A 27,959-nucleotide genomic window follows, 5' to 3' on the forward strand; every position below is an offset into this window, starting at 1 on the left:
ATCCCCCCCCTGTCATCTCTCACAACACCACCTAATCCCACCCAGCCTTCTTCAGTCATAGAAGCATCAGCATTGATTTTGATAATCCAGATCTGGCCAACTGCTTTAAGTTATGCTCAAAGTGATTTATTATGTAAAAAAATGCTAAGCAGCTCTTTTCTACTATTTTCCAGGACAAAATTATTTTAACATCATCTTCATTTCATGTACAGGGAGTCCGGTAAGGGGAAAATAAGTTAGATTTATATGATAATCATTTTTAAGCGGTACGATAACTACATATCAAAATGGGCAATATCATTCAATATCAAGTGTTTTAGCTCCAACTTAACCAAGGAAACTACAAGTTGCCTCCATTTCAAAAATGTCCACGGGGTAGAATTTTTTACCCCATATCTAAGATGAATTGGTTTATCATCCCTCAAAATCATATACAATTTGCACTAATCCCATTATTGAACCAAAATACTCCGTAAAATAGACAATCACGAATTCACGATTATTGAATCATGTGGAAGATAAGTGCAACACAAAAATGTGTCACTACCCCTAAGAAATGAATATGTAGCACTCACATGCTCCCCTTAAGCAAATTCTTAAGGACTATAAGAGCACTACGTCTACACGTATATAAATCAATGAAATACTGCACAATCAAGAAAATTTGCTCTGCAAATGGCTCACTGCATCCTTGAAATGTCTTGGTTGACTTGACTACCCTTGCTGTAATTGCCACCTTCAACTTTGTATGAAAAATCCCTGTTGCATCTCAGAAAAGATACATCAGGAACAGTGAAAGAAACTGGCAAACTACCTCCGTCTAGATTAAAGTTGTCACACTGCTGGTTCAATCCATCAAAGTGACAATAAAATCTAGATAGAGGGAGTAGTTTTTTTAAATGAAATAGACTCGTTAACATCAATGTTATTTTATATATACTGATATCTGTGGGCGTTGGTTGATCAACTTTGCATAAGACAATACTTTCTATGCTTTAGCAAACAAAAACGCTAGAAGAAATCAAATTAAAAAGTATAGAAGGGAATATGATATACCTACTTATAATATCTACAAATCACCGTCAGCTGTCTGCAAGCTCTCCTGACTAGAATGGCCATAAGTTGAAGTAGCAAAACTATAGAACACAGATATTACACCAAAAACACCAATAACCATTGAAAATAGCTGGAAATTTGCAAGCATCTCCCCTCTGATTAGACTCTCTGTTGAGTGACATACAATGTCATCTTCTTTAAGTAGACAACCATCCGGCATCATGGGGCCGTACAGGGTGAAGGCAGTCTGATAGAACCAAAGGCCTTGTAGAGTTATGGCAATGCTGTTAGATAAATCAAGTGGGAAACTTGATGGGACAAGCGTGCCAACAACACTAGTTATAACACACAAGCCTATTAGTACAACTAGGATATAGTGATAATAGCCTTCCAGGCCTTTGTGATTTGTAGAATGGAAATAGAACAGCAGGTACTCTGAAGAGAATGCTGACGCAGCAATCAAAGTAAGTGCTCCATCTGGCAAGGGAAGAATGCTGAACAATGCAAAACACGATGAGATTAGTCATATTTTCAGAAATTAGTGTCAAGCAGATGTTAAAAGAGGCACAATAAAAAAAAAAAAAAATTAAAAAGCTTTGAATATGATTACAAGAACCAAGTTCAGCTAGCCAGGGTAGGAATACAGAAGCTACGTACTCTGTATCGTTCAAAATAGCAGAATCCATATTTCACGACCAAATACCCCCCCCCCCTGGGTCCCACAATTGAGTTAACACCCACTTTCCACATGGAGTTTTAAAGAGTGGAGAGCACACTTAAAGACCAATAATAGTTCTAAAATCAGCAGCAACTATCTCAAGAAATAGTTGCAAACATCATGTTGAACTTTCTCCATGGCTACAAGTCTATATGACTAACAAACAGATTATATACACCAGTGTAGACAAAGCACAAAGCCTAACTAGTTATTGTAGCTTATAACTAAGGCTGCTACTCATGGCATGAAATGAAAACTCTAATAAACACTGATTTCGTTCCCTAGTTTAACTGGATTCTGTAAGATTAATGAGTAACTGAAACAACAGCAGCATACAATCAAACTCTTTGAGGGACAATATGAACTAGAGTTTGATTGTATAAGATGAAAACTTAATATTTCACATGAAACTACTATGCAGTATGCCCAAACGGCCAAACCATGACACTGCAGACAGTCCTTTGGATTTTAATTTGTTACCAGAAAGGATCCCAGAGAAAAATAAGAGAGAAGGTAGTATAATGGTTACAAGTAACGATATCAAGCACTGAATTCCTCAGAAGCACATTTTAAAAATTAAAAAATAAATAAATAAATAACTTAACAATTGTAGATCTACCCAAGTACCCATAATAACGCAAACAAGAAGAGGGTATAGATAAAGTTAAAAATAAAAAATAAATAATAAATAAATAAATAAGCCTAATTAAGAATTTTAGCCAAGCAACTAATAAAACTCTACAACAGACCACAGACCAGAGGTCTGCAAATAATATATAGCCACACAAATTACTGCTCAACAGATTATTTACAGGGGAACCCCTCCATCCTTATACCTTAGGCCTAGCCAGCATCCACAATATCCAGCACAAGACATTACTAGATTATGTGTTGACAACTGACCAAAGTTAGACAATTTCCACCCATTTCAGGTATCTTGCACCTATTTTGGATGCCCCACTCCAAATTCCACTTTCCTCTCTAATACGAACTAAACTTTTGTCAATCTATCAAAAACATAAGCTCAAGGCTTCCCAACATAATTATGATTGATCTAAAGTGGGAGTTTAAATGTCTAATATTGTCAGCTTCAATTATACAATGGTTGTTTAAAAGCCTGTCACAGATTTTCCAACTAAAAAAGCCTTTAAACCATACTGCTTACTTCCTTTCATATATGTCTTTGTTAAAAAAAATTACTCCATCTCTAAATGTTCTTCTTGATTAAACAGCAATTGTCTCACAAAATAAGTAAATACAGAAAAAACTTTTACAGACGGGGGGAGTACTTTTCAGCATTGATAAACATAAACAATTTCAAGGTTGAAATATATCATGCCTTAATAGCTACTCAAGGAGATCTAAATATTATCATAACAAACAAACAGTGAACATATTGAAATATAAAGTCCAGAACAGGCAAAATTTAAGAGCCAAACCATGTACAAATGCTAAACCTGGCCAACATAGTGCCCTTTCTTTTTTTCTTCTTACGATTACAAGCTTAGCACTTATTGCAAACTAATAAAGAAATAACATTTGCTTTATGAAATTACTGAAGTCAAAATGGAACAACAGCAATAGAATTAAAGTATAAAACTCATATTAACAGATCAGTAAATGCTATAGTAGTTTTCAGCGCCATAATTTTCTGTTTACTAGATGAAGAGTATAAAGCTACAGTTTTTAATAGAATTCGCAAAACCAGGCAGAAAACCTACGGGAAGTCGTAGCAGGGAAATCAAGAGACTCGTGATCTTGGCATTCGCCACCAGCACCTGAGTCACTTTGACTGTTAATTGGGGGATTAATTGAACCAATTATCAATTGAAAGAGCTACCAAGCTCAACAATTGCTAAACTAACTTTTGTACCCAACAATCACTTGATTAGCCCTACCAAAACAAATCCATTCATGACCAATAAAAGCTGATATAGTTACACCTCGAAGCTCCTAACAATACTCCACAGAAGTACACTAGTTTTTGAGATTTTGACATGTTAGTCGATTCCAACAATCATACATACTCGTTTATCAATATATTACCCACCTTTTTATTACTGAAAACATAAACAATTACTTTTTTTTTTTTTTTTTTTTTGAAGAAAACATAAACAATTACTTGATGCAATTATATAAAACAAAAGGGTAAAGAAAGGAGGAAAAACCTGGTCTTCACTGATATGAGAGTGACGAGGCCGAAGATGAAGAACATGATCAGCATACCAGAGTGCTCAAAATTATTCATATGAGAAGGATTCAACACCCCATTCACAAAGTACTTAAGATGAGGTGCATACACAAGCTCTATGCACAAATCAATAAAAGCACCAATCACCACCGAATACAATTCCAAGTACTTTAGCCTCCCATCAAAACCCGGCACCGGGTTCCATACCCGGATCCGAAACGAATTCGGACTCCTCACATATCTGTACACACTACACCACATATGCCATAAACCCACCACCAAAAACAGTGTCCCTGGCACTACATGACCTTTAAATGACCCCATCTCTTCAATTAAACAAAATTATCACCTAATTCTTTCATTAACTCATTTCTATGCCCCCCAATTACACCTTTTGCACCTGCATACCCTAAAAACAACAGATAAAAAAACACAATTCCAAGTCAAACTTTTCTATCTTTAAAGAATCATATTCTATACACCCTTTTAACCATAAAGTTCATACAAAAATCATACAATATTCCTAAATTCACAAAAATGAAAACGCAATTTCAAGAACTTTCATTACACCTTTCAATCAACAAAATATCCGCCTTTTACAAGTCAAAAGTGGATGATGCAATTAAAAGTCACAAGTGGTGGGTTTTGAAAAAGCCTTCAGATTCCAAATTTCTAGTATTGGAAAAAAAATAACAAATAACATAAATCCTTTTATTCATAATATTCATGTATAAAATGGTAATAAGAACAATGCATTGAAACCCAGAAAACCCACAAAAATCTAAAAACAACCCATAAATTTAATTATATGCAAACTCGCAAATAAAGAACATTACTAGTAAATAGTTATAGCTTCCAAGAAATGGATGAACTTACATAGAAACAGTTGGATATTGTATAACTTTGGAAAAATAAAATTGATGGGAAGTGATTAGTGAATGATTAGGATCCAAAAGGCAAAAGGTTGACCAACTACCCTAAAAAAAAGATGGAAATCTAAGAATCACTGTAATTTGTGCGTAATTATTTGTGAGAGAGAGGAGAAATAAAGGAAGAAAGTGTACATCTGGAAAAATGGACCGCTTAATAATGAAATCATTTATATTTTCACCCTTCGTAATTTTGTATGGACCCTCATGATTTGGCTTGCAAACGTTGACTTCATCGTGATCGTCAATTTTTGAATTTTGACTACGAGATTTTTGTACTAATCCTAACAATCTAGCGTTATGGAAAGGTGAATGGAATAGAGGATTTAGATTTTAGAACCCATGGAGAATGGAGTAAAATTGGCAAATGTAGAGTCACTACACGACATAATATGTTACTGTGTATGTCAAGTCATAAATGCATTTTAGATTATTTATACTTTGTACTGTATTATTTTGTACAAATACAACAAGATACTATATGATACAATCCAACAAGACAAAATCATGTTATAATATGTGGTTTTTTTTTGTTAAGCGTGCAATTGTGGCACAATATAAAGATATGTGAGATTGAATTGTCAGTCTAAAAGTTTTGATATGGCAATACTAGAGTTGCAAATATTGATGAATATAAGGTTAAAAAGAAAACCAATACATACATGTTCGTTTGTGCATGTGAAATGATGGACAAAAGATGTGTTGATAAGAAAAGAAGATAATGCGGATTACAAAAAGAAGTAGTAAGAGACCAGCTAAGTATTGGATGGAGAAGGTCGAGAATAATATAAAGAATTAGGTTTAAAATTTGCATATTTCATTTGAAAATAATATGAATTGGAGAGAGAGGACTTACAACAATTATAAAAAGATAACTTATTTATTCGTAAAGTCGACCCTGTTTGTTGATATAAAGCTTAATTATTATTGTTAACAAACTAAGTTGGCCTTTTTCAAGGCGGTCTCGATGGTTTTGGTGTTGTTTTTTTTATTAGAGATCCTTTGCAATGTGACACTTCCTTGAAAAGTGTCTTATAATAAGTTTTTGTTGTTTTTATTTTGTTGGATTAGCTGCGGCGAGGGGTAGGGGTAGGGGGAGGTGGTTGTTGGCTGGGTGGTTCGGTGGTAGGGGTTTGGTAGAGCAATGGTGGTGGTATGGTGGGGTGATAGTAGCTAAGGAAAGAGAATGGAAAACCTAGGGGGCGGGGAATCAACTTGGAAGATTTTAAAGGTAATGGAAAAAATAATCTAACAAACAACATTAAAGGGAATCTGGACAGTTAATTCCCTTTTCCTTTTAAATACCTCCAATTAGACGGCCCTGAAGTGTTACGCTCAAATTAGATCAAATAGGACCCAATTCATCATTACTACTTACTAATTACTGGTCTTAACTACTAAACCCAAGCTCTAAATTTATTTTCCAAATTAAGAGTTCGAATCATTGCACTTGGGTTTCACTTGGCCCACCCCTGTTCTTCTCATTTCAATATTTCATCCAAATCCAAACCAAAATCCAAATCCAAATCCAATCCAATCCAATCCAATCCCAAACCCAAACCCAAACCCGTTCAACTCCGGTCGCCGGTAACCACCATATTCCGGCGGCGCCTCTTTATACCGAGGTGCACCATCTTCCTTATTTCTCTATGTTTGTAACTTCATTTTCAGATTCTAATTAGCATAAATATTGAAACTTTAATGCTTATTCTTTTTAGGGTTCATTTTTAAGTAAGGTCTTGAAAATATGTATGTATTGAAGTAACTGAAAATTCGTTGTGCTTATCATCTTTTTTAATTGTGCAAGTATAGTTATTTCTGCAAGTTTATGCTGTTTATATAAATATAATTACGAATTTATGAGATGTTTTGATTCATTTGATGTAAAATTAAGCATGACTCCATTGAGATACTCTGTTTTGGTTAGATTGTATTTGCAAAAATCTCTACTCCGTTCTAATTAATTTTATTTTGGAAGTATGGCTTTGATTATTTTAATTCCCCTGTTAAATTGGTTTTTATTTTTGTTAATTTTTATTATTATTGAATGCGTTGATTTCTTAATTTGTCCTGGTTATGATTAATCTAATTTTGTGGCTTATTAAATTGGCTTTGATTATTTTTAACCCCCTGCTACTTTGGATTTTTTAGAGCAACTCCAATGGTTATGTCTTGTTATTTGTTAATTTTATTATTATTGAATGTGTTGATTTCTTAATTTTTCCAGGTTATGATAATTTATAGCAGTAGCAAGACACACCGCGAATGATTTGGACTTTGGAGTTCAAATTTCTAGTATGGTGACAACTATCACACAATGTAATGTTTTCGGACCTCAATCACATCATTATGTCGTCTTTAATCGACATCATTTAGTACTTGAGCAATGTAAATTTTTTAATGGGTACCGCGGTTCTAGTCATGCTTCCATTTATTGCAATTCCAAGTTCAATCATACTGCTATAACACACCAAAATCAGTGTAGTTCTTTTCTTGGTTCTCGCACTGAACATAACCTTAATCGAAACAAGGGTTTGATCAATGAATCATCTGTAGACGAGCTGATTAAAGAGCTTACTTATGAAGGATTCTATGGTGATGCTGTCAAGCTTTATATTGGCATGTTGGATGACGGTTTCATCTCAAATGTCTTTTATTTCTTTCCTGTTTTAGTTAAGGCAATTGGCGGTGTTTGTGATTTGAACTTGACCAGACAAGTTCATGGGCATATTGTTAAGTTAGGTGTGATCAAGTATATATCTGTAGCAAATTCTCTTTTAAGCACGTTTTGGAAATGTAGTGCTAGTGATGATGCAATAAGGATGTTTAAGACAATGCAAGAGAGGGATTCTGTTTCATGGAGCACTATGATTTCTGGCTTTCATCAGTCAAGGTTGTATTTTAACTCATTGGAATGGTTTACACGCATGGTTTGTGAATTCGGAATGTATCCCAATAGGGTAGCTTGCATTTCAGCGCTTTCCTCATGTACTTCAGTTAAGTCTCTAATACATGGGGAAGAAATACATGCTTTTGTGATTAAAAGTGGGTTGGATGTTGATGAGTTTGTTTTGAGTGGATTGCTTGAGTTCTATATGAAATGTTCTGTTATAAGCTATGCAGAACAACTATTTCAGAGCGTTGTTGGGAGTATGAGAGAAAATACCGTGTTATGGAATGTTATGATTTTGGGGTATGTGGAGAATAGCTGTTACTCGCAGGCACTACGTTCTTTCATTGAAATGATGGTTTCAGGGGTTAAATTTGATTCTTCTACTATGGTTGCTATTCTTGTCTTGTGCTCAGAGTCCTTAAATCTAGCCTTTGGAAAGCAAATTCATGCACTTATTATCAAAACTGGTTTGGAGATAGATGTTAGAGTTGGAACCTCATTGATAGACATGTACTGTAACTGTGGAAATCCTGATTCAGGATTACAGTTATTTTACAGAATCCATAATCATAATATAGTCATGTGGGGTACAGTAATCACAAATTGTGTTCGATGTGGATCTTTTAGAAAACCATTAGATCTGTTTGTTGTTGGACTGGAGCATGGTTATCTGGATTTGGTCATGTTATTAGCTGCATTACGAGCATGTTCATCTCTGACAGTTAAGCTTGAGGGGATACTGCTTCATGGGATGGCAGTTAAAATGGGGTTGGACCTAGATACATACATTGGTAGTGCCTTAGTTGATATGTATATGAAATGTCAAAATGTACCATGTGCTCAAAAAGTCTTTCTAATGTTACCTATAAAAGATGAGGTAGCTTGGAGTAGTCTGATATCCGGATATAGTCATAATGAATACTTGAATGATGCTGTGAGAGCATTTTGGAAGATGCAAGATCATCGAATTAGACCTAATGCAGTGATTATATCATGTCTCCTATCAATTTGCTCACATTTGTATTCAAATTTACAGTGTAAAGAAATTCATGGGTATCTGATACGCAGTGGATTTGAGACCAATATTCTTGTGAACAATTCACTTGTAGTTGCCTATGCCAGATGTGGAAACTTGGAAAGCTCGTGGAGAGTCTTTGTTGGGATGAAGGAGAGAGATGAAGTTTCGTGGAATTCGATGATGTTGGGGTTAAGCCTACATGGTCTTGTAGGCGAAATGCTTGTTTTGTTTGACCAGATGAGAAAGAATGGCTTGAAGCCTGATCATCAAACATTTACTGCAATTCTTTCTGCATGTAGTCATACAGGAAGAGTTGCAGATGGCTTGAAATTCTTCAGAAGCATGACAAAAGAACACATGCTTGAACCTAAACTTGAGCAGTATACTTGCTTGGTTGACCTTTTAGGTCGTGCTGGATATGTAGACCAAGCTTATGATCTGATAATTGCTATGCCACACATTCCAGATGACCGCATTTGGGGATCATTGCTTGGCTCTTGTAAAATTCACGGTAATGAGAAGTTAGCTGAAGTTGTAGCTAATCACATCTTTGAGTTGAATCCTGATAGTATTGGGTACCGTGTACTCCTTGCAAACTTGTACGAGGACTTGGATAAATGGAATGAGGTTGTAACACTCAGATCCGAAATCAAAGGTATGGGACTGAAGAAAAGTCCTGGCTGTAGCTGGATTGATGTTAATAATCAGATTCATGTGTTTACTGCAAGTGATAAAAAACATGATCAAGTAAGAGACATATATGTCATGCTTAAAAATTTGACTGCAGAGATAATTAGGGATGGATATATCCCGCAATTGTAATTTCATGTTAATTTAATTTTTAATTTATTCATCTTATTAGATTTTTTTTTTTTTTTTGGGAGAGGGTTGTGAAAAAAATGACTGCTTTGCAGCCCCATCATCCATGTACATTGTACACCATGATTCATGATACTGATATCAAAATTTATACAATATTCTTGTTGAGCTTTTTGTTATCGCTAATTCATTGCAAGAAAGCAAGTTTTAGTAGGAGACAATCTTAGACCATAGAGAATATAACGTTCCTTCTCTACGTATATAGTTTCTACCCTACAATCCGCAAGTCAACCACAAAAGTTATAATTTTTTTTTTTTTCGGAATCTTACTATACAATCATCTCATACAAGAATCAACAAAATTTGAAATAATTAACTGAATTAGAATGAAAGAAAGCAATCAATGAACATTATAGTTTGAATTTGAATCAAAATGTATAATAGTTGGGCCCATAGGCACTTGATGGTGCACACAGTATGTTTTATCAAATGGAGTGTTTTAGCTTTACTAATAACTTCAACAACTTTGTCCTTCTTTCACAAACTAAAGAAGTAAAGTTTAACTAATTTAGCTTGTTTTTGTAAAGCCACTTTCCACAGTGTAACTCTCTGGATATATTGCTCACAAGAAAAATATGAACAAATCTACTTGGTTTTCCTTATATAATTTCAAATCTAATGGAAAAAGTTGTATTGTTTAATTAGCTGTTTTCGTTTTCTATATAAATTACGGAGTGTTTCGTAAACAATAGTAAGAAAATCATTTTACAATTTAATAATGTTACATTTCAAACGATAAAACACGTAACAAGTTGGAGCAGTATTTTGTTTTAAGAAAAAAAATAGTATTTTACTTTGATATAGATTTTTGAATTAGTGTCTGTTCTGATTTACTAAATTCAGCTGAGGTGATTAGAGCTGAGCTGAACTGAACTGAAATGAATATTTTATGAGAGAAGAAAATTAGAAACTAAACTGTTTGGAGCTGAACTAAACTGAAATTAAGCTGAAGAGAACATGCCCTTAATGTGATTCTATATTATTTAACTAGTAAATAGGTTAAAGAAACAATCAAGAAAGCATCACATACATTAGTATTATAAGTAACTATTTAGCTTTTGAACTTTTTTCTTTCAACAATTCAACATGTGGGATCCTTTATGTTTTGTTTAGTTGTGATTTTCCCGAGATTAAAGCGTTAATTTAATTCGGTTAATCATTGTCCCTTATACTTACGTAAAATTGGGACTATATTTATTAAGAACCTAATCAAAGAATAAGTATTTTATTACAAATTTACAATCTTTAATTCTTCTTTATTTTTTGTCTCAAAGTCGATGTATTTCATTTAAAAGAATAATTTTTGTTATGTGTAATTTTCCTTTATTCTTCTAAAAAAATAAGTACAAAATTACCAATGCGATAACTTATCGACAAAAATCAAAAAAAAAGTATATGATAGATTACGAGCTCAAATCCCTTCACCTGTAAGTAATTTCGTAATGCAATCCGATTATTCTTTTTGGTTAAAGCAATCCGATTTACTACCATTATTTCTTGAGTATTCACTTTTTCTTCTCTTTTAAATAATTTCATTTTCCACCATGCAATGTTCCTAGACATCACAGAACACTACACACAAAAGACAAAAAGCTACGTAGTATTACGTACAATTTTTCAAAACGCTCATTTTTTTCCACTTTCAATTTTTTATTTTCCTTTTGTTGTTTTCTTTATTTTTTTCATCAACAAAAAATTAATTAAAGATAAAAAAAATTAAATAAAGATAAAAAAATTAAATAAAATTGTGCAAACATAGATCTCGCGTACCTCTTCTTTCGTGCTCCTTCCCTCCCTCCTCTTTCTCTCTCCTCTCTCACGTCTTTCGCCATTTTTCAACCTCGAATTTCAAACCTTAAACCTTTCTTCTTCATCATTTTTTCTGCTTCAAACAATCAAATTTTCGCCAATTTTTTTGCTCAAGTTCTTCCAATTTTTCTTTGATTATTCACGAGTAGAAGAATTTCAAATTCTTGAAAAATTGAACAAAAATCAATTTCCATTTAATCGTTTGAATGCTGATCGATTACGATCATTTCTTACTTTGATATGCTAATTTTGTGGTTTTTAGCAGCGATCAAACGATTTTTTTTCGATTTGATATAAGTTCGCCAATTTTTGGCGGATTTTTAAATTTAATTTTTTGCTTGATTTTTTTTTTTTAATAATTAATTTTGGTGGAAGTGAGTGATGTCATCATCATCTAAGGTGGTGTATGAAGGATGGATGGTGAGAATTGGGAGGAGGAAAATCGGTCGATCTTTTATTCATATGAGATATTTTGTTCTTGAGCCTCGTCTTCTTGCTTATTATAAGAGAAAACCCCAAGATAATCAGGTATAGAATATAAATTTAATTTTAAATTTCCATTCTTTTTTTTATTTTTTTTATTTTTTATTTTTTATGTTTTATGTTGTTACATTTTAAGTTTTGAGTAAGTTAGTTTGTTTTAATTTGATTTTTTTTGGGTTTTATACAATTTTTGTTGAATTTATTTGTGGAACTGTGAATTTTATTGAAGTAAAAGTGTTGATTGGATGGAAAATTGTTTGCAATTGTTGTAGTATTCATAAATTAGAGGAGTTTGAGAATGGCTTTAGTTGAATTTTGATTGATCAGAACTGATATCATGCCGAAATGATGACCGGTTATGTTCGAATTTCGTTGAAAAATCGATTCGAAGTGAAAGAGTGGTTGGGAATAAGTTTGATGGATAAAGTTGGATTCTAAAGGAGTAGGATAGAAGATAGATGATTGAGGGTTAGTGAAGTTTTTAGGCCCATCTTTTGTTGAGAATCTTCATGTTAGAATCACATACTTGTTAGCTTCTTCTTGAATGAAAGGGCTTTAACCAAAATGTGTTATGTGGAAAATGGACAAAATTACGAGGACTAGTCTGTAGGGAGTTTGGCTATTGTTTTAGAAATTTTGACGAGTACTATAGAAACTTCCTGGCTGCCTTTATTCTTTCTCCAGTGTTTAGGATTCATTATGTAGATTATTTTTTTGATTTCTTAATGCATTATATAGGTACCTGTCAAGACACTTGTCATTGATGGCAATTGTAGAGTGGAGGACCGAGGCTTGAAGACCCATCATGGACATGTGAGTTTTTTGTTATCTTGGTTTTCTTAATCATTTATATTTTTATTTGTCGACATCTGCATACTTGGAGGCTCAACTGTGTAAATGCTCAAGGATTAGTTGAATTGGCACGAGTCATGCTTTTATGACAAATTTTTGTAATGGTTTTTTATATTGTGGGAATTTCTTTTGCATTCATCTGGATCCTACATTTTCTGTAAGATTTATATATTAGGTTTGCATACGTTTGGACTTCACAAATTTGGTCAATGGGGGACTCCATATTCAGCATTCGATGAAAGACATGACACTATTTATTTGAAAAAAGCTTGGTTATTTGTGGGCTCCTTGTAGAACTATGGATATGATGTTTAGAAGTTATCACAATTTTAACTTACAAAGTAGCTTTGTCATCAATCTATGTAGGAAGAGGAACAAAAAATCACCTTTTTATAAGCTCCATAAACAAGTTCAGTCACTGATTGAGAGTCCTTTCTTGTGACTCTTTCTCTTCAAGTGTCTGACCTCTTTGTCTGTTTGTCAATGTCTACTTAGATTTACTTTAACACTCTGTTAATATGTTTTCTTTGTTTCAAAAAAATTGTTTTGGTACTTCGTCTAAGATTCTCTACTTATATGTGCTTATTATCATTGCATCTTTTTAATTGGTTATACAGATGGTGTATGTCTTATCCGTGTACAACAAGAAGGACAAATATCACCGCATTACGGTGTGTATCTTAGTCTTTTCAACACTTAGCTATTCTTTTAAGCTTATGTTCTCTCCTTTCATAAATATTTAATTCCCCTTTCATAAATATTTAATTTTATGTTCCTTTGCACATCTCATTTTCTGTTAAGAATTTGAATGCTTTATATTTTAGTCGTCTGGATTCTTTCTGCCCATGATGCTTGTGATGGATACAGATGGTGGTAGTTTAGTCTATGCAAAAGGTTAGCAGTATGGTCCTGGTTGGACTGACTACATGCTGTTCTACAAACTAGTTTGTTAAATTGCCGCATCAAAAACTTTTATTTGAGCTTTACCCTCCAAATGGTTTGTGGAAGCTACTTCTGAAAGGTTTCAGTATCAGACATGTAAAGGAACTAATGAAGAAATAGCAATAATGCAAAACTTAGCGATCTGCGCCTACTCACATATGGTTTTTTTTATAGATCTTGAGTTTCAACCAGGTAGCGCAGTTGTTTAAATAATACACTGCAGCTAGCTGCTACAACTTCGAGGCACATCAAAATTTTGTTTAGATTTCCTTGCTGTAAGTAGTTCTAATGTGACTGGAATAGTGGTACCAGACTATGCTTGGTTATTATGCAGTGTCCTTCAATTGTCTCGCTGCTACAAAAAAAATTATGGAAAAGCTTAACCCGATGTGTCTTCGTGATAAAGTTGGCAGCATTCAACATCCAGGAAGCTTTAATCTGGAAAGAGAAGATAGAGCAAGTCATTGACCAGGTATTCTTTCTACTTGCTTTTAATTTGTATTTTCTTTGTTACTTGCATGCTGAATTTCTAGGGTAATATCTTTCTTTAAGTCTTAAATCTAGGATTCACTGATTTGTAATTTTGTATTCTATATGCAGCACCAGGAGTCTCAAGTTGGTAATGGCAACAAGTACATATCTTTTGAGTACAAAGCGGGCTCTGATTCCATGAGAAATGCTTCTTCCTCAGATCATGAAAGTCAGTAAGTGGCTTCTTGATTCATGTTTCTTCTAATATAGAAATTTCTACTTTATTTTGATGATATTTTTTGGATGTCTAGACTGTTGAGTAGGATATTTGATCCCTTTGCAATTTTTTAGGCAGTAGGATTTTAACAGAGAAACAAAACAAAGTTTATTGAGCTGATAATCATGTAAAAATATTTGATAGCCAGCTGATCTTAAGAAAGTGAAAATTAGTAGGGATTTAGGGAACAGTATGCCAATCCTACTGGAAATCTACAAGTACAATCCCATAGATTGCTCTTGTGGTATGAAACCATAAGAAAGGTAGTGCAACTTCTATGCTCTTGATACACCGTCGCCAATCGCCCCACTGCAATTTTGATAAGTAATTTTCATAGACTATCTTTTTCTGAACCAGAGCACTTTTGGGCATGCTCCATCAGGACATTGGAAACATCCATTCTTTCCTCTTAATATCAAATATTTTATCCTCAATAGACTCTTGTAAGGTGCAGGATCATCCTTTGTGGTGGTGGTGGTGGTGATGATTGTATGATTTGGCATAATGGTTGCAACATTATGTTTTAGGATATGTTGTTTCTAGTCTAGCCACATGTTGTCCAGTGTCCAAGTGTTAAACTCTGCCTTTCAATAAAAGTATTGCATTATCTGGTCTTTGATGAAGTGTCAGTATATCTATCCCTAGATTAAAAAAGTATCTATATCCTTATTTCTGATACAGGTAGAATATTGTTTTAAGGATTTTCTTTAATGGAGACCAGAATCTTGTTGGATGTAGCATCTTTCAATTTTGCTGTTACTTTTAGTTTAGAAAGTCTCAGCATCATCTTTCAGTTTTCATTTTAAGGCCCAGTTACTGTGGATATCTACTTGTATGCACTGCCAATTATTGATATTTTTTTTTGTCTGGTCAGAAGAAAATAATACTCTGCTTTTGAGATGGGATATTTATGTTGCTGAACACTCTGGTCCTTGGAATTGTGTATTTCAACTATTTTCTGAACACCCTGTTTTCTGAACTTTGCAGGCTTAGTGCCCAGGAAGATGAGGAGGATGGTTCTAATTTGTTGAGGAGAACAACAATTGGAAATGGTCAGTGCTCCTTTTCTTTTATAATTATTAAATGGCACTTGTGCTTATTCGGTCAGTAGCCTCAGTACTACTTGCTCTATTTATCTTCCAGGACCTCCCGAAGCTATATTGGATTGGACCCGTGAAATAGACTCTGATTTATCCCAAAGTACTAATACTCAAGTATTTTCTCGGAAGCATTGGCGTCTTCTTCAATGTCAAAATGGTACTTGTATTGTAAATATGATGTTGCTTAAAAAAAAAAAAATCTTCTTAACAAGAAGCTGATGCCTGATAATATCTTATTTTAAAAATTGCAGGGCTTCGTATTTTCGAAGAGCTTTCTGAAGTTGATTACCTTGTATGTAAACTTGTGTTGTTTAAGAGTATGATGGTTTACTTTTCTTTGTTGTTTCTTTATTCAATTTCCCGCTTATATACAGCCGAGGAGTTGTAGCCGAGCAATGAGAGCTGTAGGAGTGGTTGAAGCTACTTGTGAAGAAATTTTTGAGCTTATAATGAGTATGGATGGGACAAGATTTGAGTATGTAACCAATCTCATCCATGAACTTTCATCTTAACTCTGAAGTGCTTTTATATTCATGCCATGGGAAAATTTGCTCGGAGTTCATCTTCCCAAACCTTTGTCTCTCCCTCATGTGATGCAATTCTTATAGAACCCAATAGCTTACCCCAGAATGATTATAATTTTCCTTTACTTACAACGCCCCCTAAAAATTGATGCTCTGTAGTGGACAGAGCTTCTGATAGTTTTTATTTTTTTTTTTTTTTTTTTTTTTTGATGTATCATTCTATGCTGTGAAAAGGCTGTTTTTCCTTCTTTTTCCTCAAGTTTTTTTTTTTGATTTTTTTATTTTATTTTAATCATATAAGTTTCATTCTTGTTTCCTTTGTTCATCCATACCTCAGCTTCCATTTCATTTTCATGCTATTGCTTCTTTGATGAAAATGGATCCCTGACCTAACAGTTTGATCTGGGGCATGTGTAGATCTTATCAAGTATTGTTTTCTTTTGGGTTAGAGCTTCATGTGCATCTGGCTACTCCAATTGGAAATTTCTGGAGATTTGGGCTTGAGTTGACTTTTCCATTATTGCTGATTTTTGCACTAATTTCTTAATAGTCTGACGTAGTTTTACTTATATGGTTTTCCAGATGGGATTGCTCTTTCCAGTATGGTAGTTTAGTTGAGGAGGTGGATGGGCATACTGCTATAATATATCATAGACTCCAGCTTGACTGGTTTTCAATGTAAGTTTTTCTCCTGTTGTATTTCTTTTTATAGTTCCTTGTTATGCCTTTCATTGTGATGATTTTCATACTTGAGAAGGGAACTGGATGATCTAACATTCTAACTGTTGATTTTAAAGTACTATGATTCCTGTGCTTCAACATAGGCAGTGTACTTGGAAGGCCTAGAAAAAAACTAATTTGATGTACTGAAGACTTGATTAGAATCTGCCTGAAAATTTAGTTTCTTGAACACAATTTTTCAGCCCAAAACCAAAATGAACTTGCGAAAATGAACAAAAAAGGGATTTGACCGAAAAGTGATCTAAAAGCCGATCTTAGCGGAACCCAAAGTTGCATAACCTGACTGACCAACTTGATAGGTTATTGGGGCGTTGAACATGTTTACCTGAATATTCTGTCCAGTGCTTTGATTGCATGGAATTTTGGAAAGCAGTTCATTTTTAAAAAATTGTCCCCAATTCGTGTTATCTCTTACACTAAACGAGATATGAGTTGCCTTGATGCTACAAAGACATCTTGATTAAAATTCTTATAAAGATGAACGTATTGCATATGTGTATGGGAAGAAGAAATAAGATAAAGTCTGCAGTTTTCCCACATTGATACAACATCTATGAAGTAGAATGTGCTGTAGATTTATGTAGCAATCTGTGATTTTTCCAGGTTTGTTTGGCCTCGTGACCTCTGCTATGTGCGCTATTGGCGACGTAATGATGACGGAAGTTATGGTCAGTTGTATTGTTTATAGCTTTCTTTCTTTCTTCACCTTCACACTCCTCTCTTTTCTTTCTGACTGTATTCTGTTATAATGCAGTTGTATTGTTCCGCTCAAGGGTGCATGAGAATTGTGGTCCTCAGCCAGGATTTGTGCGAGCCCATCTTGAAAGTAATTTCTAGATCTCTTTGTTAACTGGCTTTCTGTCGACTCAGTTTGATGCATTGCATAATTGAGTTCTATTTGCTTTCAAATACAATTACTGTTCAGTTTGTTTTCCAATCATTGAAATAGGCAACTTTGTTTTACAATATTTCAGGTGGTGGATTCAACATTTCTCCTTTAAAACCCCGAAACGGAAGGCCCAGATCACAGGTGCAGCACCTTATGCAAATTGATCTAAAAGGATGGGGTGTGGGCTATGTTTCATCATTCCAGCAGCACTGCCTCCTACAAGTGTTAAACAGTGTTGCTGGTGAGCTCTTGTTGCTGATTCTTTTAATCAAGGGCCAGCTCAACTATTATTAGGTCCTTGTGTAATTAACCGAAATTGTGCCCTTGAGTTATATTTCCATTGTTTTTAGAGAGAGATTATAAATTCTAGGTTTACTTTAATATAGAAAAACCTTTTCAAATCTCAAAAATAAAAGCTCTTAGAAAAGCTTTCTTGATTCTTCCATTTATCAATAATGACCTTGATTTGAAATGGTAATTGGAGAGGTAATTCCAAGTGGGTGCAATTTAATGGTTTTGGTTATTATTTTAGAAAAATGGGAGTTTGATAATACTGTTAAGACTTAAGAGTTATGGAGGCAGGAGACATTTCTTTACAATGGAGACGCACCTCATATACTTGAGAACGAGGGAGTTGTAAATAATAATGCAAGGGGAAGTTAGATATTTAAGATTAAATTGGCCTTTTAGATTTACGCCCTGTTTGGAAATTAGGGGTGAGCTGTTAGCTTATTGCCGTATGTATAGGTGGTTGTATACTGTATTTAGTTGTTTGTGTAAAAGGGTTTGGTAAGTAGCTCTTAGCTGCTTGCTACTTTATTGGGTTAAATGACAATTAAAGATATTTAAGTAATATATTGGTGGGAGATTTTAAAGGTTAGTTGATTTGGCAATGTCTAGGATAGAATATTCTTTTCTCCATTCCATACACAAACCTCTGTTCTAAAAAAGCTCCTACAACTAGCTTTTTCATAATTAGCCTTTTGGGTTCAAACTTCTCTTTCAACCAAGCATTCCCATTGAAGGTTTGGAGTAGTCAAACGTTTCATTTTACCCCTAACTTCTCCCAATCAAATACCCCCTTAATGTTTTAATTATCAAAAGCCGTATGCGTTTGGACTTGTGTTTTCCACCTGTGGCCTTTCTGAATTATTTTTTCAACAGTTAAGTATTTCTGTGCAGCTATGTTACTCGGACTCTTTCATTTACCTCACGTGTCCGTGTCGGACACCGACACCGACACTTGGACACTTCATTTTTAATTAAAAACACAACTTTTTCCAAGAAAATGGACGAGTCTGATGCTTGGACACCCGTGTCTAATTTGACACTTCATCTGAGTCCAAGTAACATAGCTGTGCAGCATAACTCGTAATACCTCCATTCCTGAAAAATGTTCCCATTTGCCTTTTGAACGATTTTTAATGCATTTTTTTAGCATCAATTTACTAAAATACGCTTTGTAAAAAATATTAATTAGTTGCTATGTTGGAACTAACACATTGAGATGATTGAAACAAGATCAATGCCAAAATTGTTACTTCTTATATATTCACTGAGAGAGTTTGAGATTCCATTTGCATTGAAATTTTATAAAGATTATAAATGGGAACAACATTAAATTACGGAGGTAATATAAAAAATTAAATATATAAGTGTTCAAGTTTGACAGTAGAAGCTATGATTGCATGCAGAACTGTATAGGACAATTATGGAGTTCCCACCCCCTCCCCCCTCTTAAGGCTAGTCGCTGACATTTCTATTCATATTTCTTGTAATTTCATGAGCTTCTCTCAAAGAATTGTTGCTGAAAGTTATTAAACAAGATTGTTGAACACAATTTTAGAAAACTTGCATGGAGTCCCCTTTGTCAATTGGCCTGTGAAGAAGCTTTTGCCTCTTTATCCCTTAAAATGTGTCCATGTGATTAATTGTAAAATCTCTCATTATTCTGACAGGGTTGCGCGAATACTTTTCTCAAACTGATGAAAGAATCGCTACTCCCAGAATTCCAGTCATGGTCAACATGACCTCAGCATCTATGTCTTCTCGAAAGAACCAAAAATTTCAGGACTCATCTATTCATCCTAGTTTTTCCGATCCTAATATTGTTCCTAATAGAAACTCTGTCATGATGGATGAAGACTCTGATGAAGATGAGGATTTTCAAATACCTGAGTCAGACCAAGAGGTTTGTACAAGACTGCTCTGTAAACTCTTTTTATGGCTATTTATCTAAAATTCTGATTTTTTATTTTGGCAATCTTGTAGGGTTACCGTTCTCCACCAGAGAATGAAGTCAAAATAGCAGGTGGGCATTGCTTCATTCATTTATCTTCTTTGTTTTTATGACTGTAATACTTTTATTCCTGCATAGAGGTTAACAGCTCCCTTTATGTTTGAAGCTGTTGAAGAACCGACTGATCAGATTGACTTAACTTTGTTCTCGGGAACTTTACGACGAGACGACAATGAAAATGCTCGCAATTGTTGGAGAATATCTGATGGAAACAACTTCAAAGTTCGTAGCAAGAATTTCTGTCGTGACAAATCAAAGGTCGCAGCAGGGAAACCTATAATGGATCTTGTTGCAGTTGATTGGTTCAAAGATTCAAATCGGATGGACCATGTTGCTAGACGTCAAGGCTGTGCAGCACAGGTGAGATCTAAATTCTTTCTTTTCTCATCCTTTTTTTTTTTTTTTCTTTTTTTTTTTTTTTTTTTTTGTGTTTATACAGAAGTAAAATTATTTTGTTATTGAAGCAAGAATTACATGAATTTACTTGATTCCATTTTGTTATTATCCGATTCAGAATTTAAGGGTTATTATGGTTTATGAGTGTATCACATTTGGTCTTATTTTTTTTCCATATTGCTTAAGCTACTCTGCTACATCGAGTATTTTATTCCTCTTACTTCACCTTATCCTTTAACTTGTCAACTTGTTTTCTTTTGAATCGATCAATTCAGCAAATTTTGGAAAATCTGTACTGATTGTGGCATCTGTGTTTGACACTCTACATTGCAACAGCTTGTGCACTTATGCAACTACAACTTTGACAATAATGTGCTAACACTATGATTTATTTTGGTGTTTGAGATGTTCTGATCAGGGGTTTGTACTTTGGAATTTACTGATCTGTATACACAAGCTTGTGTATAAGCAATGTTATCCCTGGAAAATAGTTAACTTGTTGCCTTTTTCTAAAGAGATAGCAAAGAGCCTCCCTGTATTATAGATGATGTTGATTGAGACTTTGGTCATTTGTTTCTCTATTTTTAAACCTACTTTACAAAGTTTGGAAGTGAATTTATGATGCACTTATCTTACAAATTCAAACATTATAATGGGTATCTGGCCATATAAACTATTATCTTTTAAATTTTTTTGGCGTCAAAAGTGTAATCTTTTAATTTATTCTTAGCTGTGCTATCAATCCCATCTCTTAAACTATGCCTTAATCAGATGTTATTATATATTGCCAGGGATTTATCTTGGTCCCTCATATAATGAGTATAATGAACCTTTGATTGTCTTTCTACTTGTAGGTTGCTGTGGAGAAAGGAATGTTTCCTTTGGTTATTAATTTTCAAGTGAGTTTTTTTCAACCACCCAACCCTTGATCTAACTTTACATACCTTGTATTAGAAAGGTTATTTACTCCATTTCCATCAGGTACCTGGTTCAACTCACTATAGTATGGTGTTCTATTTTGTGACAACAAAATTAATACCTGGGTCACTTTTGCAACGTTTTGTGGATGGCGATGATGAGTTTCGTAATACCCGGCTGAAGCTCATCCCTTCAGTTCCCAAGGTAACTTCAGACATTCCTGTTGAGATAATTTTCAAAATGCCTGCTAAAGTTCGGTAATTAATAAGTTGATAAGCGAACTTGTCCTTTTATTTCACTGCTTTTTCTGGTTTAATTTTCCCAAGAATAGGCAGGAAAAGATTTAAGCTGTTGAATTCATTTTATATAGGCAAAGTGACTGCCACTGCACAATTTATGCCTTGTTATCCCCTCCCCCTCCCCCTCCCCAAATAATAGGTAAAATAAAGTTTCTTTTTTTCTCATGTTGTTAAGAAGTCAGTGGTGTTGTTGGAAGGTATGCTATGTTCCAGTTTACTTATTTGTTAATTGTAAAGGCTGTGCAGTGTGCACCATTTATGTTGCTGAACTTGTGTAGAGATAAAAAGGCTATATGTAAATATTTAATTGAATAGTTGGTCAACTTCTGCCCCTCTGTCAATAGAGATTTCCCCAGTTTTGTTAGAATGTCAGATTCCAGTTGTTGGCCTTGTTGCAATGTGAATCTCTGATGCATTGGTATTTTACTACTGCTTATTTTAGCCTTTTTACTTCCATATTCTGCATTTTCTAAGTGGGTATATGCTTTATGCAGGGCTCTTGGATTGTTCGTCAGAGTGTTGGAAGCACTCCTTGTTTGTTAGGAAAAGCAGTTGATTGTAACTACATTCGAGGGCCAAACTACTTAGAGGTAAATTTCAAATTTGTTTGTGAATTGGAGATTGAATATTGATTCAAGTGTATTTGCATTGATTTTGGTCATCCTTTGCTGATTACCTTTTGTAGGTTGATGTAGATATTGGCTCTTCAACAGTAGCCAATGGAGTTTTGGGCCTTGTGATTGGGGTGATTACAACATTGGTGGTTGATATGGCTTTCCTTGTACAGGTATGGATTCCCAAAAACAAAAGTTGTTACAAAGTGGCAATTGATGGAGCCTAGAGTAAAGGCCCAAAAGTAATGAGATTGTGGTCTTAGAGAGCTACTGAGGAATTTTTTGAAATTTTAATGAATGAATATATGAAATTTTATGATCAGGTGGAAATTTATTGCTTGATTAGAGAATTGGTTTTTTCAAAATCCCCTCTCTTTTAACCCCCTTTTAGGACTGAAATTGAGGTTATGAAACAGTGAATTTGTTTGCGGTTTAGAGAGTTCTCATTTCGTGTGTAAGTAATGAGATTGTGGTTTACAGAGTTCTCTTTTCTTTCGTAATCAAGGGAACTTTAGGGACCTTGCGGTTTAGTTTTATCTGGGATGTATGTGTGCTGTGGAACTCCAATGAATGTGTTCCTTCTTATGTCCTAATTTCTTTAGTTACAGCGCTTGCATTGCATTGACCATTGATTTTATATAAGTTTGAAGCTGGTTATGAACTAGAGTCAATTATGGATGAGGCACTAGGCAGGAATCAAAATGGGAAAAATTATTACAACCCTAAATTTAGGCATCTGCACTGTTTTCTTTGGGCAATTGCTCTCTTTTTTGCAAGCAAACTGCTTTGTTTGCAGGCTAATTGACTCCAAGTTGATGTGAATTCAGGCAAATACTGAAGAGGAGTTACCAGAGAAGTTGATTGGTGCTGTCCGTGTATCTCATATCGAATTGTCATCTGCAGTTGTGCCAGAGTTGCCAGATGCACCTGCTGAATGAGCATATATACTGCTGGCTGGTGTTCATGTGCATATATTTATCCGGAAGTAGCAGTCATTTTTTTGACTGATCATATTCATTCCTGATGTAAAACAATACCAAGATTTACGTCATTTGGATTAGCTGAAAAACCAACCACCCGGAGCAGCTACAAATTGTATATTTTTGGAGCAAGATGACAGCAAAATGTGCTAAATCTATCGGTGTTGTACATTCCTAAGGTGTAAAGTCCTGCCATTTACTTAGCCTCCAGATTATGTTGAGGTTGTACAAGTTTATGAATGTGGCAGTCGATCTGTTTTATTCTTTTGATTTCTATGTAGAACTTAGTTACATAATACAGAGTTTAGAAATTAGAATACCACAATCAATATCTATAGTGAATATCTTTCCCCTCTTTCTTTTTTTTTTTTCATTGCTATTACTGTTATAATGGAAAATCCTTAAGTCTTAAAGTACATAGTGTAGACTGTAGAATATATATATATATATATATATATATATATATATATATATATATATATATATATATATATATATATTTGTGCTCTTGCAATTCATGGTTTCATGTGACTAACTACATTCGGGATTTTACCTATTGCCTCTTTTTCACATTTTTTGCAACTTTGAAGGTGTACGGACTTCTAAGCAAATTTTTTTTGTGAGTGTAAGATAGAGAGAAAAATAGGAATGCATGTGATGAGGAGAGAGATTGAGAGAAATGATAACCTAAAAAGGAATAAAAAAACATTAGTTGGGAATAATGTGTAGCATCCATTTTTAACAAAAGTTGCAAAAATTATGAAATGGATGTATGTTAAGAGTTAATTAATTTAGTCAAGGTGTGAATGTCCACACTCCAATTTCTTCATTGCATTTAATGTAGTAGCCAACCCTAATTGCCACCCTCTAATGTTATAGCCCACAATGTAATAGTGGTTCTTACTATTATAAATAGCCATGTAATTTCACTTGTATGAGGCACAAAAATATTACCAAGAGTAATACATAAAAGTAGTAATACTTCTCTTATTACCTTCTTCTCTTAATCCTCTAATTTCTATATATTTCATAACACGTTATCAGCACCATCTTCAATCAGGTATACTTATACCGATTATCCAATTTTTACAAAGATTCAATTTCTTTCACAAAATATATTTTGAGTATGCTCTATAGTTGCCCATATGGGATCCTCTATACCAGAAACTCACAATATATTTCTCCACAAAATTACTCTACATAATTAGCCATGTTGATAAAAATGAGGATATCAATACATACCTTATTTATGATACTTAGTTTGGTAACTCTCATGCATGGTTATAGAAAGTAATATAATTACTTTTGCATGTGGAAATATTTGTTGTATGCATGTTAATAGAGTAAATTTCATGGTCACACAAATCATGTTCATACTTACTTACTTGTGCATAATTACTAAAATGAAAAAAAAATGATGCAGCCTTTATATTTATTTAATTTTTAGATTACACACTTTTTATGTTTCTTTCAGTTTTCGAACCCTTGTCCTCATAAATAGATTAGGGTTCTCGGACCACTACGGCTTGCATCCCAGTGTGATACTTATTTACGTTTGTAAATATTAATAGTTTGATTACGATTATTTTACCAGTCTACTAGAACATTGTATGATATTTTTACAGTTGTGTAAAGCTGAAACGGATAATTTACCCCCTATAAAAGGCAGATTACACCCCCTTATTTCACCATACAAACCTTATCCCCTCCTTAAACTTTACCCAAATTATCTCCTCTTCTTCTTCCTCCATTTACTCCGGCCACACACCATGTTCCCCGTCAACAACCAACAATCACCACACCCCTTTACCTTTGAAGAAGATTTAAGGAAATTAAAACTATACTTAGTTTTAATTATGGCCCTAGTAGTTTTATTAATGGTAATGATGATTTTCATCATTTTACATAAGTAGTGCTCGGTTTTTCGACAAAGGGAATTCATGCATGTAATCTCCGTAGTACTTTAAGTTTTTTTTGTCTTCTAGGTAGATTATAAGTGCATTTTGTTATAATAAATGTTCCTTTTGTCTTATCATTAATGTATGTCATTAATATTATTATTATTATTGTTGTTGTTGTTGTCGGTGATATAGTAATAGTAGTAGTATTTATTGTTATTGTTATTATTATCATTGTTATTGTTATATTTGTTGTTGTCGTTGTTTAACTAAAGTAATTATCATGTTTAATTTTAGCTTAACTTTATGTAAATCATAATAATAACCCAAGGGAGAGAAGCAAATATGTTTTAAATGGATTATTATTATGATTATAATTTGATTACTTTAATTATCACTTGCTTAATTGGCTTAATAATAGTTACCTATTTGATTGTAGTTAAAATGGGAGACTTGATGAAAAGACAATTTGACGTATTAGACTTGTTCGGACATAATTATCTTGAATGGACAGTTGATGCCCAAATGAATTTGAAGGCTCAGGGATTGGAACATACAATCAAAGAAATTACCATCCCAGGAAACGAAAAAGATGCCCCTGCTCAAGTTAAAGTTTCAACTGATCAAGAGAAAGCAAAAGCTATAGTTCTCTTAAGGCATCATTTACATAACAGTTTAAAAACTGAGTATTTAATGGTGGAAAATCCCAAAGAACTATGGGATAGCCTGAAAGGAAGATATGACCACCATAAAAGGGTACTCCTTCCTTCAGCACAGTTTGAGTGGACAAACCTGAGATTTCAGGACTTTAAATCTGTCAGTGATTATAATTCATTACTATATAAAATCGTATCAATATTGAGATATTGTGATCAACCAGTCATTGAAGTGCAAATGATAGAGAAAACACTCTCTACATTCCATGCTAACAACATTGTATTGCAACAGCAATACCGTGAAAGAAGCTTTGCAAAATATTCTGAGCTTATTTCTACATTATTGGTTGCTGAAAAGAATAATGATCTTCTGTTGAAGAATCACAACCTAAGACCAACTGGGTCTCAAGCATTCAATGAAACAAATGCTGTAGAAAGCTCAAATCCACCCGAGACAAATGTTGCTCATAGAGGTGGACGTGGAAAATATAATAACCGTGGCAGAGGTCGTGGAAATTTCCGCGGACGTGGCCGTGGACGTGGTTATGGCCGTGGTAGAGGCCAATTTCCCCCCAGAAACAACACTCAAAGGGGGCATCAACAAGGAAACAAAAATCAAGCCACCACAAAAGGAAAAGACACATGTTATAGATGTGGCATGACTGGACATTGGGGACGTACTTGTCGTACGGCCAAACATCTGGTAGAACTATACCAGGCTTCCATTAAAGGGAAAGAAAAACATGCCGAAGCAAATTATGTTAATGAAGAAAATGTCCCTGGAATTAGCCTTGATGTGTCTGATTTCCACATAGACAATGGTGAAGCTGGTGGTGAATTTATCTTTGGAGAGAATAATCATGTTTAGATAATTCATCAATTACTATGATATGTATTATGTTTTCATTATGTACTTTTCTTATATGTTTTTTTTTTTTCATGTTCAAGTTATGTACTCTTAATTTTTCATCATTAATAAAGTAAGTCCAGTTTAATTATCTTAAACTAATCTTGTACTTATTATTTTATGAAGATATGGATCTGCTCGAAGTTGGTTCCAAATTTCAATGCCTTTTGGACAGTGGAACAACACACACTATTCTGAAGGATAGAAAATATTTTTTAAAGTTAAAATTATTTCAAGCAAATGTTAATACCATTTCTGGGTCAGCCAAGCTAATAGAAGGTTCTGGAAAAGCTTGCATAATACTCCCAAATGGAACAAAATTAATCATTAATGATGCTTTATATTCGAGTAAATCTCGAAGAAATCTTATAAGTTTTAAAGATGTGCGTCAAAATGGTTTTCATTTAGAAACAATGATAGTGGATCAAAAGGAATATTTATGCATCATGGCAGAAAAACATGGCAAGAAACATGTGTATGAGAAATTGTCAGCATATTCTTCAGGGTTATATCATATAGATATACGACCAGTTGAAATAAATTCGATATCTAACCAGAAGTTAGATAATAAGAATCTGCTAAATTTATGGCATGATCGTTTGGGTCATCCTGGTACAGGAATAATGCACAAGATTATAGCAAATTCAGTAGGACATTCAATTAGGAATGTTAAAAATTCCTCGATCACATGAATTAACATGCTCTGCATGTTCACTTGGCAAATTAATAATAAGGCCATCTATGAACAAAATTGCTACTGAATCTCCAACATTTTTAGAGAGGATTCAAGGAGACATTTGTGGACCAATTAATCCTGCATGTGGACCATTCCGATATATTATGGTATTAATTGATGCCTCAACTCGATAGTCACATGTAAGTCTCTTATCCAGTAGAAATGTTGCTTTTGCAAAACTCCTTGCTCAAATTATTAAACTAAGAGCACAATTTCCAGACGATACAATAAAAAAGAATAAGGCTTGACAATGCTGGGGAGTTTACATCCCAAACATTTAATCATTATTGTATGTCGATTGGAATTGTTGTTGAACATCCAGTAGCTCATGTTCATACACAAAATGGACTTGCTGAGTCATTAATTAAGAGACTACAATTGATTGCAAGGCCATTATTGATGAGATCAAAATTGCCTTCATCTGCTTGGGGTCATGCCATAATACATGCGGCAACTCTAATTAGATTGAGACCAACTGCTTATC

At 34.1% G+C, this 27,959-nt stretch overlaps 3 protein-coding genes across 7 annotated transcripts; 2 read left to right on the forward strand and 1 right to left on the reverse strand.

The window, feature by feature from the left end:
- Positions 1-427: 427 nt before the first annotated feature.
- Positions 428-5,065, reverse strand: LOC145569448 (uncharacterized). 3 transcript variants are annotated; one of them, XM_081628791.1, is made up of 4 exons: positions 4,842-5,065; positions 3,943-4,374; positions 1,061-1,550; positions 428-759 (listed from the first exon to the last, which is right to left on the reverse strand). In XM_081628791.1, exons 2-3 carry the CDS (start codon positions 4,287-4,289, stop codon positions 1,070-1,072), a joined length of 828 nt encoding a protein of 275 aa, XP_081484917.1. In that variant the 5' UTR covers positions 4,290-4,374; positions 4,842-5,065; the 3' UTR covers positions 428-759; positions 1,061-1,069. The 3 variants fall into 3 exon arrangements, with proteins under 3 accessions (XP_081484917.1, XP_081484916.1, XP_081484915.1); XM_081628790.1 differs by having other exon boundaries at positions 1,057-1,550; positions 3,943-4,365; positions 4,842-5,064; XM_081628789.1 differs by having other exon boundaries at positions 1,057-1,550; positions 4,842-5,063.
- A 1,302-nt stretch (positions 5,066-6,367) lies between these two features.
- LOC145569449 (putative pentatricopeptide repeat-containing protein At3g01580) lies at positions 6,368-9,671 on the forward strand. Its single transcript, XM_081628792.1, has 2 exons — positions 6,368-6,519; positions 7,122-9,671. The coding sequence occupies exon 2, from the start codon at positions 7,192-7,194 to the stop codon at positions 9,625-9,627; it is 2,436 nt and encodes an 811-aa protein (XP_081484918.1). The 5' UTR covers positions 6,368-6,519; positions 7,122-7,191; the 3' UTR covers positions 9,628-9,671.
- Positions 9,672-11,426: 1,755 nt separating this feature from the next.
- On the forward strand, positions 11,427-23,636 carry LOC145567960 (protein ENHANCED DISEASE RESISTANCE 2-like). 3 transcript variants are annotated; one of them, XM_081627391.1, is made up of 21 exons: positions 11,427-12,021; positions 12,715-12,789; positions 13,446-13,499; positions 14,105-14,242; positions 14,371-14,474; positions 15,506-15,570; positions 15,662-15,775; positions 15,870-15,910; positions 15,993-16,093; positions 16,725-16,820; positions 17,487-17,551; positions 17,638-17,709; positions 17,858-18,013; positions 19,731-19,963; positions 20,044-20,083; positions 20,178-20,431; positions 21,322-21,366; positions 21,449-21,589; positions 22,179-22,274; positions 22,370-22,471; positions 23,126-23,636. In XM_081627391.1, the coding sequence occupies exons 1-21, from the start codon at positions 11,875-11,877 to the stop codon at positions 23,234-23,236; spliced, it is 2,250 nt and encodes a 749-aa protein (XP_081483517.1). In that variant the 5' UTR covers positions 11,427-11,874; the 3' UTR covers positions 23,237-23,636. The 3 variants fall into 3 exon arrangements, with proteins under 3 accessions (XP_081483517.1, XP_081483518.1, XP_081483519.1); XM_081627392.1 differs by having other exon boundaries at positions 14,177-14,242; positions 20,160-20,431; XM_081627393.1 differs by having other exon boundaries at positions 11,428-12,021; positions 14,177-14,242.
- The last annotated feature ends 4,323 nt before the right edge of the window (positions 23,637-27,959 follow it).

This window comes from Chenopodium album, chromosome 11, assembly GCF_948465745.1.
Source record: "Chenopodium album chromosome 11, dcCheAlbu1.1, whole genome shotgun sequence".
In the NCBI taxonomy this organism is placed as follows: domain Eukaryota; kingdom Viridiplantae; phylum Streptophyta; class Magnoliopsida; order Caryophyllales; family Amaranthaceae; genus Chenopodium; species Chenopodium album.